The 19,226-nt window shown below is 35.5% G+C and overlaps 2 protein-coding genes across 3 annotated transcripts; both read right to left on the bottom strand.

Moving 5' to 3' along the window:
• Positions 1–1,920: 1,920 nt before the first annotated feature.
• LOC145561888 (protein mak16-like) lies at positions 1,921–6,360 on the bottom strand. The gene is made up of 9 exons (XM_081622019.1): positions 6,025–6,360; positions 5,810–5,925; positions 5,597–5,715; positions 5,393–5,490; positions 3,872–3,959; positions 3,669–3,794; positions 3,399–3,501; positions 3,103–3,242; positions 1,921–2,258 (listed from the first exon to the last, which is right to left on the bottom strand). Exons 1-9 carry the CDS (start codon positions 6,084–6,086, stop codon positions 2,214–2,216), a joined length of 897 nt encoding a protein of 298 aa, XP_081478145.1. The 5' UTR covers positions 6,087–6,360; the 3' UTR covers positions 1,921–2,213.
• A 741-nt stretch (positions 6,361–7,101) lies between these two features.
• On the bottom strand, positions 7,102–16,486 carry LOC145625282 (flap endonuclease 1-like). Of its 2 annotated transcripts, XM_081678345.1 has the most exons (19): positions 16,351–16,486; positions 16,132–16,248; positions 15,957–16,015; positions 14,930–14,989; positions 14,696–14,749; positions 14,559–14,607; positions 14,375–14,422; positions 13,692–13,757; positions 13,557–13,607; positions 13,253–13,372; positions 13,091–13,175; positions 11,917–11,998; positions 11,188–11,302; positions 11,035–11,091; positions 10,880–10,926; positions 10,738–10,792; positions 9,608–9,791; positions 7,484–7,603; positions 7,102–7,328 (listed from the first exon to the last, which is right to left on the bottom strand). In XM_081678345.1, the coding sequence occupies exons 1-17, from the start codon at positions 16,360–16,362 to the stop codon at positions 9,621–9,623; spliced, it is 1,248 nt and encodes a 415-aa protein (XP_081534471.1). In that variant the 5' UTR covers positions 16,363–16,486; the 3' UTR covers positions 7,102–7,328; positions 7,484–7,603; positions 9,608–9,620. The 2 variants fall into 2 exon arrangements, with proteins under 2 accessions (XP_081534471.1, XP_081534474.1); XM_081678348.1 differs by lacking the exon at positions 9,608–9,791 and having other exon boundaries at positions 16,351–16,485.
• Positions 16,487–19,226: the final 2,740 nt, after the last annotated feature.

Here is a 19,226-nt window from a genome sequence, read left to right as displayed (position 1 = left end):
CACTGATCCAAGGCACCACAAGTACCACCAGCACTCGGGCACCACTCGCACCTTGCATCTCCTTGCCACATGTAAATCTTACAACGGTTTCCAGGGCAACACCCGTTCATGTCATTTAAGCATGAAGAGCCACCTCCAATGCAAGTCAGAGTCCCTGCTGCCCGTGCAGCGGCTTCTGATAGAAATGCTTCAGCCATTATGTTTGATATACGGAGCTGCTGTTGCTGCTGCTGCCCGGGAATTTGATCACCAAATTCACGGGCAGTCGCAACGCTGCTCAACATGACAGCAACAGTAGTAAATACTAAGATAACTTCAACATATTTCATATTTGATTAAGCAGGATTTTAGTTTGTAGATTATTATTGCTGAATGATGATGAGAGGAAAGCTTGGGTGAGTGCCCCTATTTATAATACTACAATAACTTGACCTCTAATTAAATTACATGCAACGTAACATGCATTACCCTTAAACTAATTAATCAAATACTTTATTAAGATTTGATTAAGGTCAGGGCATCAAGGTGGAACTTATTTATTAGGATCTCCAACTCACTCTGACAGACTGTTTATTTAGTTTTAAAATACTAATGTAGATATTAATAAGCTATTATTAATTATTATATCCAAATTCTTATCTTCGAATATTATTTAACGATGGAAAATTAGTTTTGTACATATCTCCAGGAAAAATTCCAAGTTTCAAGGTAAGATTCAATTAAGTTTCATTAACTTCGCCATGTTCATATCTTATTTAAGTTGATACGGAGTATTAACTTATTTCAGACCAATTCAGACCAGATCAAATGTTTTATGTCTTTTTATTTCCATTCATTTATTGTTGAATTTCATATCATGAGAAAAAGCTCGAGTAAGTAAAGACAGCATTGGGGCGATTTAGGCCTTGTCTTATGTCGAGTTCATGTATCTTGGGGTTGGTTAAGTCCAAACCACGGAATAGCCATTTAAATACGTGTCGTGTCACAAGTTATAATCAAACAAACCAAAACTCGCGTGTCCATTCTGCCTAATAATATTCTCTGCCTATAATAAGATGCGTATTGACAAGCATGAAACTCCTAAGGTTGCAATTAGTATAATAGAATTACACATAAGATCATTGATGACAGTGCAACTTGACTACCATGAAGAACTCGCGTGAATTCTTTAATCTTCATATGAATCATATCTTACTTGAATCTCCAACTCTCTGACAAACAACAATATAATACGGAGTTTAATATAATATAAATTCAAAGGCATGCATTGCGTGACACCTTCCGAAGAAGACATATAGCCATTTCTGAATCTGGCTTCAGCTTAGATAGGTTAGTGTTGGTCTTGGGGGGAGTATAATACATTACTACTACTATAAATTTTCTGTATTTTAGAAATTAAGTCTAATAAATGAATAATGTGTAAATCACGTTCTTTTCTGCCCCTTTCAAGCATACTTAAAAACTTGCTCCCTCCGATTCACTTTGATTCATGTTCAAGAAAGATAGTCCTTTAACGGGCTTATTAGGTCTAATGGAAAAGACTTAGCTTGATCATATAAGCAGTGTTTGTTCTGAATGTTCACCAGAATCGACTTTCACGCGCTAATGAAAGGAACTGCAATTGGCGGTGCCAAATGCTTGGAGCCTAAAACTACACACTGCAGACTAAAGGCAGCATGTTTTTTCGTCTGATAACGACTGAATGCTGGTGATGAATGGATGTTTCACCCGTTTCCTTGTTTGAAAGAGCCAAGCATGCATTTAGTTACCAGAAAGTCAACCAGTCCTTTGTGAATATGCGTTCTGAAGTCTTGAAAGTAAATCAAATGAGCATAAATTTTGCCAAACATCCAAGGAAAATTAAAAATTATTACTATATGGAAAAAAAAAATACTAGTAGAAAATACTAAGGATAAAAAATTATGAAATAGTGATTAATATTGATGAGAAGAAGATTATACGATGTACTTTATCTAAAATCAGGTAACTCAGACAGTGAGGTTTGGATCCCGTACCAGATTTAAATGGTAAAAAACTCCAGCATTTGCCACCATTGCACAAAACTGAATAAATCCATAATAACTATCACAATTGCCTACAACAGTTTCACCTCTCATTTGTAAGTGATAAGTCTTTTGTCACATAACCTAAACTAGTTTACCAAAACTGAACATAACTCTCAGTGAGTTGCAGTCTGTCTTTCTACAAAGCTCTCAGTGAGTTGCGGTCTGTCTTTCTTCAGCATCTTCATGTTCAACCTGCAGAAAAGGAAAACAAACATGGATTCAATGTAAAATCAGCATATGTGAGAATGACAGGTCTTAGGTGTGTATTGAAACAACTGAGCGCACAACGGGCGTTTACTGGAATGCCATGAACCTACACCAAAACACCAAACTTTGGGAAACAACATAACAGTCAACAGTCTCAACACAAATGTTTTTGAGTTGGTCGAAAGAGAGAGTTGGTCGAAGGTTCCAAACAGTGACACCAGCAACAGGGACACAGCTTATGATGGGAATAATTGAGATCTCATACACCATGGTAATCAGCGACACAACGTAATAACTTTGAAAGTAAAAATGACAGTCCCAAGTTCTTTCATAAATATCTAATGCCTTAAGTTTCATAAAAGAAATAAAAAAAAAAAATCACAAGTAAACTGGAGAAAAGAGAGCTGCATTCAAATATTCAATTCACTTCATATCATTAAGGCTGGAGAATCTGAAGAAACAGGAAAGGATACAGTGAAATGATGCCATAGCATTTCCTTGTAATCCACCACTAAACTAGCTTCTTTTTTGTTGCCCCTAATTTCCTCCCAGCAGAGTGCATAGATAAGATGCAGATTTTTTGAAATGTATAATTTTAACTATGGTAGATACAGAGCATAGTTAAAAAGATTAGTTTACACCAATTAGAAAATATCATTTAACCACAAGAAAGATAAATGCGAGTTCTGCAAGAGCTAAGCTTATACATAGTGGTTCACAATGTACACTATGAAACCAAATAATCAAATGACTGTCTTGTCGGTATAAATAGGGCAATAATCATATCGATACTCGTCCGAAAGAACCATACAAAAGTTGCAAAATATACCTCAACAAGAACCCTTGCTTTCTTCTTTGACTTGGAAAGAGGCTCATCCCTGTCCATCTTCTTTGCAGAGTATTTGGATTCTTTTCGGCTCCTCTTTTTATCAGAAACATGCGAGTCTTCATCATCTTCATCTACGTCATCTGTTCCAAAAATAACAATTATAAAAAATAAATAAATAAATAAATTATTAAAATAAATTTCAAAAAAAACAAAACAAATTGTAGAATGTACCAACAGATTATTCATGAACAGAATTCAATGCACTAAAAAAATGAACAGAGGCCGGGAAAGGCTACCTTCGCCATCATCACTGAGAGGTTCATTCATTGCAAGACCAAAATCCTCCATATCATCTTCCTCTTCAAGATCTTCAAAGCCTTCTACATACTCTACCTCATTCTGATTAACCCAAAGGTCAACATAAAGTCATTTAGCAATAGGATTGGACGAAAAGCACATTAACAATCCGCGGCTTTTAAAAATTTGGAATTTCCATCATTCACATATGAGTAAAGGGAGGAATATCAATATTTTCTTCATCCTGAAAAGAGCATTTAAAAACATACCTCTTCATCATCTTCAAGCTCCTGTTCAGAGGGTGCGAGAACTTTTTTCCATATTTTTTCATCAACGTTGCTTATGTCATCATAGACACCTCTGTTAAGGCGTTCAAGCAATTCCTCCTCAATTTTCTGCAACAAACACCAGTTAATATAAATAACTTTGAAGACCATTACAACAGAACCCTTCTGCAGCAACACGTTGTTACCTTCTCAATTGCTGCAGCTATCTCAGCCTTGTCTAATCTTCTGGCATCCCTCTTCATCTCCTTCCTAGGAGTTGTCATAATCTTTTCCCTGTAGCACATAAAAACTCAAGTATTTATTACTGACCGAAGAACGTGGCAAGAATCCCCCTCCCCCAACACACACACACACACACACACACACACACACACACACAAAGGGTAAAGATAAGCAGTAAAATAAACGAAGAAAAATATTTATCCAATATAAGACAAACCCGAAACATATGCCCAATAAGAAATGTTGCACAACTTCTATTTTTCCTACCTCTAATAGCATGCGAAGTATATAACAAAGTCCGCAATACAGCGAGGGCTTGATGCTTGAATTACATCGCCAGGCATCTATGGCAATGGATAAAGAACTTACAGAGTAGTGATATGTGTACATACACTCTACAAACATAGAATGTGTGGGAAAATAAATCTATCGAATATTTACATAAGATAAAAACAGCATCACACATGAAGAAAAGAAAAGATGGCAAAAAAAAAAGTACAATCATACAACAGTGCCAGTCCTGTAAGAGCTCTATCTTTTTTTAATATGGAATTTTATTAGGTTAGAGGAACAACTAAAAAAGACCATAACTTAATATAAATTCCATACTTTCAAAAATCACAAAACTATTCTGTACAATTTAAATCATTCCACCATTAAATTACCACTATTCATTTTTACTTTTATCATCTCTCTACAAAATACTACATTATTTACATCTAAATATTCTTGAAACAATCTCACTGAGGTCCATGAAGCATGATTTTCACTACCTATATAGTTATTATAAAGTTACTGGGATAGGTTAAGTCAGTGTAATTAAAAGAGTCATGTTGATTTGCTGGTCCTTGTCAACAAAACAATGGCAACAGAACATAACTCATAGTCAGAACAAGCCCAAGCCCAAAACAAGTTAATAAAGCACAACATTTGATCCTGTCTGCTGGCTATTTTCAAGAACAATTGCTCTTGATAAACACAACCAAATCAGGTCACACAATATGAGGTCAGAAAGGTTATAAGTAACTTTAACTAAACATAAACAAATGAGAAAACACAATCTAGCAACTATATAACGCTGAAGTTGCCAGAACAGGGGCAACAACTTCATGACTACATATGAAACCAGGCCTTATAGCCAACGAGACCACAAGTATCATCAGTACAAATGTATAAGAGTAACACTGGAAAACAACCAAATCACTTCCCTTGTATAGGAAACACATAATAAAAGAGAGAACCCCCATATAACTGTGAACCTAAACCAATCACAATTCGAAAATGATTCTTAAGTATATACATCAACAGCATCATTACCACAATGCTTCTAAGAAAGCTCTCACACATATATCTTCAGCAACCATTACCATTAATCCCAATGACTCAATATAGAGGCCCTCTACCACGAAAGAGGCCTCGGAAGCTCCACAATAAATGAAACATAAAGAAAAACTTTGAGCTTGTCAAATTAGAAAAAAGGGCACCTTGTTTTTATAGCAAGCCTCCTCATCCGTATGCGCATTTGATGCATCTTGGTCAATCGCTGCTTCACCTTATGCACGAGATATTTCGGCCAATACATCTAGAAAAATCACCCCCAAAATCATCAATGTATACCAAACAAATCGCTTTCAATCAATAATTCAAAGTTTCAAACTACTTAGACTAGAAAAACAGAAATTGAGTACCATATGCTTATCAATAATCTCGAACGCCTTATCATAATTTAACGGCAACTTAATCCTTTGCCACAACTTGTTAGGCATATGAGCTCTCTCTATAGTTTTCATGTACAGATAAAGTATCCCTGTATTTCCAAACCATAGCATAAAATTCATTCACATAAAAGTCAACCCACCAAAAATTACAAATTAAAATCAAAGAAATCAACAATAAAGCACCTGTTTCTTTATCTTCTCGAATTGTGGCATATCGACTATTAGCAAGAGGGCAAGAGCTCCGATTACAAATACCAGTCGCATTATACGGATTTCGGCAAAATAAACCAGTTTCAATTCTAATCCATCAACAATACGCAATAATTAATAAATTAATCAACCAATACCCAGAAAATGAAGAAAAAATTAGGGTAAAATTTGAAAATTAGGGTTCATACTTGGACATAAAACTGCAGTGATTATGACGAATAACTTGCCAAATGACCTCATCGTGCTGCATCTTCGATCAAATGCTTGTTTAAACAAGTAATAATTTACTGAAAAAGAGGGGAAATTGCAACTTTTGAAATTGAAGGAAGAAAAATTAGGGTTTAGGGTTTTGTAAACAGGTAATATATCAGAAAGAAAAGAGGAAAAGTTTAGTTTTTTGACACCCAAAAATATTGAAGTTTTACAGAAATTAGGTATATACTGTAATGGCGTATTTGTGACAGCAAATTTTCTGAGTGTGAGGTGAGTTGGTCCGGCGGGTTGGCCAAAACAGAGGAGTGTTGTGCAACTCCAGGGTTTTGTACTGCCCAATAAACCTTAGAAACCAAGTGAAACGACATCGTTTTGCGTTTCATATTTTTTAAAAAATAAATTTTCTATATAAAAGTTTGTTCACATCTACTAAAATGAACTGAACTAATTGGAGCTGAATTGAACTGAACTGAACTGATTGAAGCTGAACTGAAATGAATATTTTATGAGAGAATGAAATTTAGAAGTTAAACTGATTGGAGCTTAACTGAACTTAAGTGAAATTAAGTTGAAGTGAACTAGCGTACATTTATCGGATTAATTAATGTAAGAATAATATGGAGTTCTCCGTATCAAAAAATTAATATTTGTACTTGAATTCAGTAGAGGATCCATGAATTTGCCCTTATGGGTTTGGAATCTCCAAACACATACAATGAAATCAGATATCATAATTCAATATAAAGTTTGCAATTGAAAGTGAGGGATAGCTCAAGTGGTTAGAGCTTTCCTCCCTCTTCTAAGAGATCTTGGGATCGATTCTCACGCCTCATGTGTCTTGGGGTTGAATAAATTTAGCAGGCGGCATGGCCTTAGTCACGTTACCACGCCTCTTCATGAGATGTGCACCTTTGGTAGCTAATGTAACAGATTTAATCTGCACCGAATCCCCTGCAAATATGGAGCATATAGTCTCTATCATGTCTGGCTTGCAACTTTGCAAGGAAAATGGCAATTGCCAATCTGGGAGCATTCAGTCTAATTCACCAAGATAAAATACCAACATGACATTAACAGCTAATTCATTCCGTCATACAACATAAGTTTAAGTGCTAATTCAAGTTTACATGAACATGAAGCAGCACCTAACTCAACAGCAGATACAAGGAAAAATACTGCATACTTTTGCCAACTATCCATTTACATTTGCAAATGATCCTTCTGAGTCCTAAATTAACAACCGGGGGGAAACGTGGCCTCAAATGGAATACAACCTGCCCTGCAAAAGAAAATGGCATGCATATAGCAAATCAAACAAAGATAACAGTCTCCTAATATCGAACATGTGGTGTTTGATTTTTCTTATTGATCTGTTCTGAAACTAGAATTCTAAAATACCTGTATAAATAAATGTATCGGAAAATTTCTACTTACATGAAAGACAGTCTTGGTATTACAGCAATTTGAATCCATGCAGAAGGAATTCTATTTCTTCTTACCACCAGCCTTCTGCTTTTTGTTTGATGTATTCTTTGAGGTAGAATCCACAGTTTCCTGTATAAAAACACAATCATCCAAACAATATTACACTTAAATTACCCAGGTATTAAATTGTCAGCTTAATGTTTTCTCGTGTAAAATTAAAATGTGTTTCAATGTGCCTATGACATAGCACCCAGGAACATTTCATCTAGCAATCATCAGTTACCCAGAAGGGATATGCCTAAAAAAACAGGAAAATAATAAGTTTTATACAAGTATGATTATTCAAAGAGTAGCTTTACCCACAGCCAAAGTGCAAACACTGTGAAACACACACACACGCAAATAGACATACTCAGATGGTTTTACAAGCTCAAGCCTATCAAACTAGATCCGTTGTTGACAATATGCTGAGGGTGTAAGAGAGCACAACTTCTAAGACAACTTCGAAATAAAAAAGATTCATTATCTCAATATTCTCAAAGCCCACCTGCCTTTTACTTAGGACAACAACGTGTGTGTGTGTGTGTCTGTGTGTTGTGGGGGGGGGGGGGGGGATATGATCTCAACAAGGAAAAGTTTTCTAAAGAATAATGAAAAAGGATTAGAGATTGATGCCACTTCAACATATCTCATCAGCTCCCCAACCTCAAACTAAAAAAATCTAAGAATTATAAACTCCTTTCCCAATTGTTTTTAAGTTATTATACTTCAGAGCTACTGAGCCTAACATCAGTGGTTCTGGAAAGTTCAAAATAGGCTTTCTGCCATGCACAGAACTCCATCCATGGATTTGACAGCAAGCTACACCAACACAGCTATAGCCATCAATCAGGATTATGATCACCAGATTTGCCAAAATCAAGCTCCAGTAACCACATACAATGAATCATCACCCACAATATTACAAATTACAAGGGACCATCTCAATCATACAACATAATGAATCTCAAGTCCTCAACTGTGGTCTAATGACCCCCAATCACAGAAAATCAAGTCCTCAACCATTGTGCTGCTCATGGCACCATCTCCGGTACAGAACATAATTTACCACTAGTTCTCAACCAGTGTTTAATGTGCTAATATTGCATGTGATGCCTTGAAATTCTACAAACTGATGCAGAATGCCTGAATCCCTGAAAATTTATCACAAGTTCTATCCATCCAATAAAAGGTGGCTCCTCTCAGACTTCTCAATACTTATCTTAATTAGGAATTCAATTTCATCTTACAATTAAAACCCAACAGAGTATCGCCAAGCATGTCACTCTGGAAATATAATAGTAATATCTCCACATTAACAGTTCTCAATATAATCAGTCCCATCAGATAACCAAATACCAGTTTCTAGCAGTTTTAACTCCATTCCGTCCCTTAAATCTCCAGAACTCTAACTTGAGCAGTTGAGCAACATGCTCCATTTTCCGTACCAGAAGCATTTAAATACTTAAAGAACATTCGCGTCCAGGAGAAACAGTAGACCTCTAAATAAGATGAATAGTAAACACAATGATACAAATCTACAATCCAATCTCCATATGCATCCATCCCAGAGCTAGGAACACAAAAATCATTGTGTTCAAGCTATAGTATAAGCCTATGTAAATATCAACTATCAAGAGCAATTAAAGGACTGACATTGGCAGGTTTAATATTTAGCCACTACACATGACAAGTCTATGTAAATTATAACTCAAGCCTGAAAGTAGGTTGTCTCATAATCCAATCAGAAGATATATAACCAACTCATATAGATTGGGTAGTAGGATCTCTCACATATTTTTATCCCATAACTAATACCCAAACCAGCACAGCCCTTAGAAACAAACTGCCTACTATTTGGCCCAATATTGGTTAGCATATTAACTTCTTACTCAGCTTGATAAAATACGAAATGCGAATCTTGGTGCTACTTCGAAATATTAAGGAACAATTTATGGCTATTCATACGTTCAGATTTTGTGCTCTTAATTGTTCTCTTATCAATAATGTACAAGTCCTGTATATTCATTGCAGTTAAGATTTTTTAAGGATCTGAAATTAGAAGAATAAGCAATGTTTGTTCTGAATGTTCACCAGGGGAGTCAGCTCATGCGCCAAAGAAAGGAACTGGAATTGATGGTGCCAAATGCTTGGAGCCCAAACCTACAGACCACAGGCTTAAGGAAGCATGTTTTTCAGTCTGATAATGACTAGCTGGTGATGAATGGATTCTAGACCTGTTTCCTTGTTTGAAAGAGCCAAGCATGCATTTGGTTCCCTGCCAGCCACCATACAACATTACAATTCCTGATTACATAAACATTTAATGGATGATAGTTGAAGCCTTGAAGGTTCTAGTATGTTTTTTTCTTGCCATCGATTCTCCTGTCATTTCTATTTTATTACCTTAAATGTTTGTCAGATGATATAAGGATAAAAAATATGTTATCCCAGTTGAAATACAGTTTCAGACATTAAGTGTTTTTTTTTTAAGAATAAAAAAAAAATCAAAATGGTACTCCCTCTATATCAATATCATATCCACTTGGGTGAGACATGAGGGTCGACTAAATTTAATTATATCTCACATTCTCACTCTCCAATAACTAATCTTATCTTGCGCTCTCCCACCTTAATCACATCTCAATTAACAAACAGTAAACAGCACCCAGTACGTTAATTTTGTTATTCAACTATACTCAACAAAGTCCCACCGCCATTCTCTTTCCTGAATATGTGTGCATATGAGAAAAGGAAAGTTTATATTGGGATGAAGGGAGTAATATTAATTTAGCTTTAACTTCCCCCTCCGGCCCTTCCCCCCCCCCCCCCCCCCCCCCTCCCTCTCCAAAGCCTCCTAAAATTCAATAATCCACTAGGGGCAAGCATTGAGATATACAAGATCCCATTTTAGCATGATTGAAGTACAAAGATTTCTTTTGTTTTACTGAAGTTGAAAGCACAGTTATAAATGCTCACTAATAGATTTACAGTCAAAGAAAAAATATTACTTTCATCCGAATCGAAAAGGATTACTAACTTTTGAAGATAGCAGTATAAAGTAACACAAACCAAGCAATATCAGACAGTGATGAAAAAACGCAAAAAAACTAGCTAGTGCTTGTCTACCTGATACCTTAATGGTTGGATGGAAAGCATACTAGCGATTTTCTATAGTTATATGCTTATATCTTATACATAATTCATAACTAATGCAGACATACCTTCCTTTTGATTGGAACAGAATTAGTCACAGTTGGCTTAAAGAAAGCCTCCAGCCTGCAAGCAAATAAAATGGCAATGTAAACCAGTAAAGAAACAAGAAACCAATGTAAGGATTTCACAAACTCTTTAGTAATTACTTACCGTCCCTGTGATGACTTGCTCTTAGCTGCCTTAATTTTTTCAATTGCCTAAAAAAAGAGATTAAAAAGAATTAAACTAATACTATTTACTTTGGAATGGATCATAATTGCATGCTTAACCAGATAAATAGAAACACTCCTGGAGACAAAGATTACCTTTGTTACTCTATCGATATTAAAGCCATTCTCCTTCACTAAAAAGTTCACCAAACCCTAAAAAGAAAAAGACAACCTTTTAGAGCAACTTCTTACTGAAAAGAATAAAAAAAAAACTAATACTAAAAAAAATAAAATAAAATAAAAGTCAACCTCCTCGTCAGGAGAGCTCCACTTGAGCTCAGGCTCCTCGTTTCCAGGATGCACTAGAGGCTCTTTAAATAACCGTCTGGCCTCCTGATAGGGCCAATCTTCAGGTATTTGGTACCTGCACATAAATACTTAAATTTAGCACTGAATATTACCAGACCAGATCATGAAAAGAAAAACAGAGACAGCCACATTTAACAATACATAATTATGAATTATATATGATAAAGCAATCCTGTTTTTAGACACCTACCAGGCAAAGTACTCTAAAAAAAAGGATCTCAGGGTAATTGAAAGACCACATTAACCATATTTCGGCATATATAGCGTCTGGAAGTAACAAGTATCCATAAAATTATAAAAATCAAGAATGAGAAGGGAAAAAGAAAAAGAAAAAAAAACTGAGAAATTCCAAGCTTCTTTGGATGTGTTTGCACTGCAATGTCTCCATGGAATTCCTATTATTTTAAAGGTTGCTTATCAGTAATCAGTGAAATAAAAGTAAGCAAGATAAGGATATAACCACTATACTTTCACCAGCAGAACCAAAATATCAGGACTATTTAGCTGAATAAATTATTAAATCAAGGATTAACACAATCAAAAAGGCTAGAGAGCTTGTAGTAACAACAATCCAATTAGCATAAAACATGTCCGTGAAAATCATTAAACTAGAAATAAAATAATAATGAATGAGATTTTGGAAGTTCAAGGCACGGGATTCAAATGTACCTCTCTTTATTTATGTTTTCTAGTATATTCTCAATAGATCCATGCTGACGAATGAGCTTCAATGCAGTCAGTCCACCAATACCTGCAAGTTAGATTTCAATTACTAACTACAAAACGAGAAAAACTTCTGGGTAAGAAGCATTCTTTACCAAAAAAAAAAAAGATAAACAATCATAATTACCATATTAAATTGTCCTCATATTCCCCCCCCCCCCTAAAAAAAATAATAATAAAATAAATTGTTGCCTCTACGATATCAAACTTAGCTCAACGATCCACTGTATCTTTTTCTTTTGAAGCAAAGAACACGGCTCTCAAAGCAATATGCAAGACATTACATTCCCTTCACTAGATAATCTTTGCTAAGAAGGAAATTAATAATGGCCCCGATTCAGAAGATCTAGTCATTTCTCTCCAACCAAATCACACATTCACGGAGGGGAGAGGGGGTAGAGGAGCCACTACTCCTTCCATCCCTCATTCCTAACAAATACTCCACAATGGCGATAGGATCAACCGATAACACCACGAATACAGACACAAACCCTCCATACTAAAGAGCTGGTTCTGTTAAAGAAAGCCTCGTAAAATACAATTTTAGTGGTTGCACGTCTCATGACTCTCGTCATTATCCAAACATAACACACCTCAGGCAATAGCGCTTTACTGGGTCCCCAAACCCAGGGCATACCACTAGCACTGAAGTTCTCCAAGATCACTGCCAACCACTTCAGGACATTACCTTCCCAAAAGACAAAGTGAAATTATCTGTGTATTTGTGTCTCATGAAGATAAAAAAAAACTGCAAGAAACCTCACCACCATCAACAGCTAACTAAACTCCCTCGTCAGGAAAATCTATAAGAATAATAGATTCTAGACTACTTCAAGTTTCCAAGATAAACAAGCTTATGTAACTCATAATTCAAAAGATTTTTCCTGAATAAAACTTTACATATAGAAGTCCCACTTCCCAGTGAAACCAAGAAGAGTGGATGCATGGTATAGCACATTTTTGTTTTATTAAGGTGTCAATTTGATAACCTTTTGGTTATTTAATCCTTAATACAGAAACAACTCAAATACAAGAGTCACACATTTTATTCTACATTCATACAGCAAGACAATTATCACTGTAATAATATATAAATGAGTTCAAAAGTGTCTCTAGTTACCTTTAATACTCTCACAGTAATCACATCCAGAAAGAATGCACAAATCAATGAATTGATCCATTGTAAGACTAAGCTCCTCCAAGACCTGAATCAGAGATACTGTAAATAGAGGACTCAGCCTAACAACTTAAAATGAACCCCAACAGTTACATGGTCCCCAACCTTAGCTGTTTCAAATTCCATGACTGGAATTTTTTTTGAGCTTGGATCCATCAAATGACGGAGAAATTTAGGAGCTCCAAAGGTTAAAGAATCCATATCTTCAGAAGCCACAGCATAAACCTGGAAAGGCAAAAAAGAACAAAGCATTGTCCATGAGATTATGCTAATTAAAAATTTAAAACCAACAGCACTGAATATACAATAACCTATAATAACATGGTATATATGATGCTTCTCTTCATTCAAACACAATCATTTAGGGGAAGAGGGGAAGATCATATTAAAATACGGAAATATTACATACTTTTCCAGATATGCAAAGTGCGGCACACTGTGCCTCTGCTTCAGAAGGAGCCTGCAAAACCAGAAAAGAAATCTTGCTTACATAAGAATGGACAAAGTATGACACAATAAGCAATTTAAAAACTAAGAGAATCACCTCAACCACAGGTACTCCCATTAATCCTAGTAATTTTTTGCAGTCATCATTGTGTTGTTTCGTCACCTGCAACAATGTAGAGGTAGTATTAAAGTTACAACAGAAAGAGGAGACTTACACATCATTGCTGGGTGTTATTGCTGAAACAATCAAGAATAAGACAATCCCTGTAGATATGCCCTCCATAATAAACTAGAGTCTAGAGATTTGCTCACCCATGCAAGTTTGGTTCAAGATAATCAATAATGAATCCTTTCTAATGGGAAGGATTGATATCTAAACTTCTAAGTAATTGCCTTATATATAGATATTAAAATACTTAAATTAAGAAATTCTTTTTCGTACAGGTGATCTTTTGAGTGGTTCTGATCATTTTGAGACAATGAATGATCTTACTGCTGAGAAGGAAACACAAACAAAATCAGCTACAAAGTGAAAAAGTTTGATAAACTATTTGCATTTCTGCCTACGTATTTTTCAAGTAGTCATGGAACATCTTAATACAATGCAACATAAATACCAGCCCCCACACCCCCTACTGAACTTGAACCAAATAAGAAACCACGGCAAGATCCAAAGACTTCTGATTTATTAATAGCAACTATACCAACAAGTAATAAAATTGGATCCCTGCAGGATGCAGCTTGCACTAACAGCACTTTTAAATAGAGAAAGAGATGTACCTTCACAGTCCGTTTACTGAACTTCTCAATACTATCTTTATCGCCTTTCTGCATCAATAATTTCACCAGATATATGGTTAAAGAAGAAATTTAATAGCCCACCGGGAAAAATAGAGGCAGTTTGTAGCACATTTAGATGTTGAAAAATTGTTATTTGACGAAGTAATAATTTGCAGCAATATACCTCAATGGCCTCTGTCAAATCCTCAGTGGCATCAGCTCGTTTGGCATAACTATCATGCAGAGTCCAATTAAAGGATTTGAATCAATAATATCACTGTGCTGAGATCTGATCAAATAACAAATAAAGAGCACCCATACCGTTTAGCAAGTTCTTGTTTCTTCAAATCAGGTGGTGGTCCATCAAAGACGTAACTGGAAGGAAAAAATTTCACTCGAATCAAATAAAAGAAACATGATCATTAACAGTGCAAGCCATTTGTCACATAGCAACATTGTCTTCATATCACGTTTTCAGTCTATGATTTACAGTTACATGAAACTGTATTTGCTCAAAAATATCCAAAAAGAGCACAAATGCGTGGGAGAACTTACACAGGCTTAATTCCAGCTTCAAGAAGCCTTATGGTCCGTGAAAACATCCCCTGCAAGTGACTGGGTGCAGAATCATTGAAAACACAAATTACTTAAAGTAGAAAAATCAACACTAAATTAAAAAAAAAAAAAAAAAAAAAAATTGTGTGTGTGTGTCTATATATATATATATATATATATATATATATATATATATATATATATATATATATTAGAAAACATTAAGGTGACGTTTGGCTAGTGTTTTTTTGGAGTGGAAACGGATCCAACTAAACCGATATCGTTACTGTGTGTTTGGTTAGAAGGCATGGTAACAATTACCATTACCTAAGGGTAATGGTTACCCCTCCTTTGTTACCTCTAAAAAACTTAGGGTTGCGAATACCCTTACCCTCAATTACAAAATTCCTATTTCTCTCCTTTCCATGGTTTAAACCAAACAAATGAAAAGGTAATAGTTATTTGATTCCTTTCCCCCCTCTTATTTGTTTCCTTTCCACTATGTTTCCGTTATCCTGAACCAAATGCCCCTTAAGTGAACCAATGACTCGAATCAACTATCTATTTTCAACATAGTTCGAATAACCACTAGACGGCAACATTTTGAGCTAAAATTTCTAACGGACAACATCAAATATCACATTAAACTAGTCCACTTTTGTTCCAGAGTAATAGAATGGAAGCAACAATTTGATCTATCCAAGGGAACTTTGTTTAGGCCGAACATATTCGACCCTACCAAGTTAGCTTTGGGTGAATCATCTAAAGTAGTGGCATAATTAATGCAATCATCTACAAGTACAAACCAAGGTCTATAACATGAACATCCTTATTGCCATTACTTCATCACCTTAAAAATCAAGCACGGCGCTTACCATCATACATCAGCTTTCCCGCCCCAGTCCACTCCCATACCCACATCCATACAGGTGCCAAATAAACAATCATTATATCATGATAATAATTTAATTAATTAAAAGAAAAAAGAAAGCAAAAAAGGGTCATTCTTGAAATAAGATTGTAATACCTAGTAACTTCACCAGCCTCATTTGTAAGCATCTCAGTTCCAGTTCTCCCAACCACAATCTACAACAATTAACAACACAATTTATTAATTTTTTTACAAAAATATAAAAATCAATTAAACCCCCAGTAAAAAGGAATCGAATTTTTAAAGTAAAATTGAAAAAAAAGGAACAAACAAGGAATTGATAGATGCTCATGCTAGCATCAATAGCGATTTTCCGATTAAAATAGCTCTCAAATTTCTGCTCTTTCATGCATTTGGGTGCATTATCCGCCAGCAACTTCGTTAAACCCTAATTTTAATTTTCAATTATTCAACCAAAAAACAAAACCAAAATTAGAAATTTAGGGTTCAAAATTAGGAAAAATTATGATAAAGAAGATTAAATTCAAACCTTAATTCCCATTTGAAACAAACAAAATCTGTGATTGCTGAAATTTGCTTCTTCTTCGTACTTCACACTCTCTTTTTCTCTCTCCTCTTTTTGTGCCGCGGCTGAACTATACTCCGTATTTTTTTTTCCCGCCTTCTTCAGAATAGTTTTTCGTACTATTGGGCTTGTATTTCAGGCTTGGGCCTGACAAAAGCCCAATAATTCCATCAAACGGGCCGAGTTTACTACTTGACTTATTGGGCCATTTTCATTTTTTTTTTTTTTTTTAAATGATAGTGGTCTATGGTAGTAGTGCTTGGCTCAATGATCAATCACAACATGAGAATTGTGGTAGTTGTAAATTTGTAATTACGGAGTACAACTTTTTATTCTCCAAAAATAATACAGAGTAATGATGATAATAATAATAATTATACGGAGTAATAAATTATAATACTAACAAACTATTTTATACTCCATATGAAATAGAGGGAGTGTTATTTATAAAATTTTGTCTTTTTTATTTATCCTTTGTAGTTTTCTATCAGCGTCTGATATCATATCATTGTACTTGTAAATTGTTTACAATAGTGAATGTCGGTACAATTAGTAGCACCGACATTCACGATTGGTAGTGATTGTAGCGTGGTGATTGTAAGATGAGCAAACAATGGTAGGGCGGGGTGAGATATTTAGCAAATTAAAAACTTTGTCTAGGAAGGTACAATTCATTAATAAATGCCTGGTCGTTTGCTCTTAATTCGATCTCGCTCTTTCTTCAAAGAATGATGTGTATAATTTGGTTGATCGAAGTGACAATTGAATAGATATGTCTGTGCATACGACTGTGTTCAAATAACATATACAAGTACTTAGATTAATAATGGCATTAATATATGCTCATTGAAGCAGCCAAGATACTAGGAGGCGTAGCTTAGCGCGCAGTATTTGGTCGGAGAAATAGAATCATCCTCTTTGACAATTTAGTTTTCACTATTATACGAAGTAATACGTAATTGCCTTAAATATGTATGTAAATAGAGCGAGTCTGAAGTTTTAAAAATTAATCCTTTCTATATTTAGGTCTAAGATCCGTCACGACCTTTCCCAGGCCTAATTCTAAATATATCAGGGTTATGGTATATGTACGTAACATCTCATCTGAAGGATGGAACAAAGTTGACACTTGACATGGTACAAGTCATTTAACATACTGTATATATATATAAGGAAGGCGCATAACACTTACCTAAAGTGGAGGGGTTAGTACTTAGGAATCATTGCTTGCTTGTGACATTCCACCTTTAATTAAAGGGTTGAAGCTTTATGTTTTTGGCCTTAACATATATAATTAATTAATAAGATTTGTATCAAACAACAATCACTCTTAATTTAAACAATAGGTTTTAAATTTTATATAAGAAAAACTTTACTCTGTATACTATAATCTAAACCATTTTATATTTTCATGCATCATATTGTCATGATCTAATAAGAGAAAAAATACCAAAGAGTGACCATCTTGTACCACGAAAGGATATATTTGTAAAATGTTTTATCTTAAAACATTAAAAGCAAAGGATTATCGAAAATCATGATATTATATCTTTCATTCAATACTTAAATAATGGCTTATTTATTACGGAGTATTATTAACACGGATTTAGAAAACGTGACAAGTTAAACATTTTAAATAGCGCTGATATAGTTTTTCCGTATATGCACCAATAGTACATTAAAACAACGGGTCCATGTCCAACAAATGGGACAGGAGGATTGTAGCTAGAGGTGGCCAGTGGGCCGGGTTGGACCCAGCCCACCCTGACCCGCACGGCTGGTGGGTCAAATGGGTCCAGCCCGGATCCGACTCGGCACAACCCGGCACAACCCGTTTGAAAAGGTGGGTGCGTCATGGGTCCAAAAATTCTAGGCCAGCCCATTTCGACCCAGCCCATTTTGACCCACATGATTCGGCCCAACTCGTTCAACCCATTTCGACCCACGTGATTCGACCCACCCAACCCACGAACCCACCCAACCCGACCCATCACGCACGGCCCACCCAACCCACCAACCCGCACAACCCGCCAGCCCACCCAACCCGCCAACCCGCACAACCCACCAACCCGCCCAACCCGCCAACCCGCACAACCCGCACAACCCGCCCAACCCGCCAACCCGCACAACCCGCACAACCCGCACAACCCGCCCAACCCGCCTAGCCTAACAGCCATATTCCAAATAATTTTCAAAACTAACGGCTACTTTTTTTTTGAATTTGATGAAGAATGTTAACGGCTAGTTTTTTTGTATTGTATGATCATCCCCTCAATTTTTCCTATAAATACCAATTCCATTTCATTGAAATTTCCACACAACTCAAGCTTTCTTTCTCTCTTACTCAAAAATTCTTAATTGTTCTCAAATTCTCAAGTGTTATTTAGTGTTATATAGAGTTTTATTTTTGTTAAAAAAAAATCTCCTTACTATTATTATTAGTATTCTTAAGATTCTAAAAAAAAAAAAAAAAAAAAAGTTCTTCTCCATATTATAATTAGTAATCATAAAAAAAAAAAAATGGGCTCAAGAGGAGGAATGGGAAGGAGTCAAAGTGGTGGTCGAAGTGGTGGCCAAAGGAGTGGTGGTGCAAATTTTTCGTATGAAATTAATACGGAAAATTTAAACCAATTTGTCAATGAATATGGAGATTATGGTTTAGGAGATGGGCAAAATATTCAAACGTCTCCACCACAACATTTCTCCCACCAATCATCGAGTTCAACTATGCCACCTCCATCACAACCAACATCTCAACCTTCATCTCAAGGTAATTTCTAATTTAATTTTTATTGTTATGAATATTTGAAAAAAACTATTATTAATGATTATAAAGTTCG

This window comes from Chenopodium album, chromosome 1, assembly GCF_948465745.1.
Source record: "Chenopodium album chromosome 1, dcCheAlbu1.1, whole genome shotgun sequence".
Classification (NCBI taxonomy): Eukaryota; Viridiplantae; Streptophyta; class Magnoliopsida; order Caryophyllales; family Amaranthaceae; genus Chenopodium; species Chenopodium album.
The sequence above is the reverse complement of the archived record's forward strand: the minus strand, read 5'-3'. Positions and strand labels throughout refer to the sequence as shown.

What these genes read in the sequence shown, in the direction of transcription:
- LOC145561888 (XM_081622019.1), bottom strand. Translation starts at nt 6,086, where the DNA reads ATGCAGCACGATGAGGTCATTTGGCAAGTTATTCGTCATAATCACTGC. An exon ending in CACTGCAGTTTTATGTCCAA is followed by an intron (nt 5,926 to 6,024) that starts GTATGAACCCTA and finishes TTGATGGATTAG; the next exon opens with AATTGAAACTGGTTTATTTT. An exon ending in TCTCAGTGATGATGGCGAAG is followed by an intron (nt 3,243 to 3,398) that starts GTAGCCTTTCCC and finishes TTTTTGGAACAG; the next exon opens with ATGACGTAGATGAAGATGAT.
- LOC145625282 (XM_081678345.1), bottom strand. An exon ending in TGAGCATCTATCAATTCCTT is followed by an intron (nt 16,016 to 16,131) that starts GTTTGTTCCTTT and finishes TAATTGTTGTAG; the next exon opens with ATTGTGGTTGGGAGAACTGG. An exon ending in CACTTTGCATATCTGGAAAA is followed by an intron (nt 13,373 to 13,556) that starts GTATGTAATATT and finishes TTGCCTTTCCAG; the next exon opens with GTTTATGCTGTGGCTTCTGA.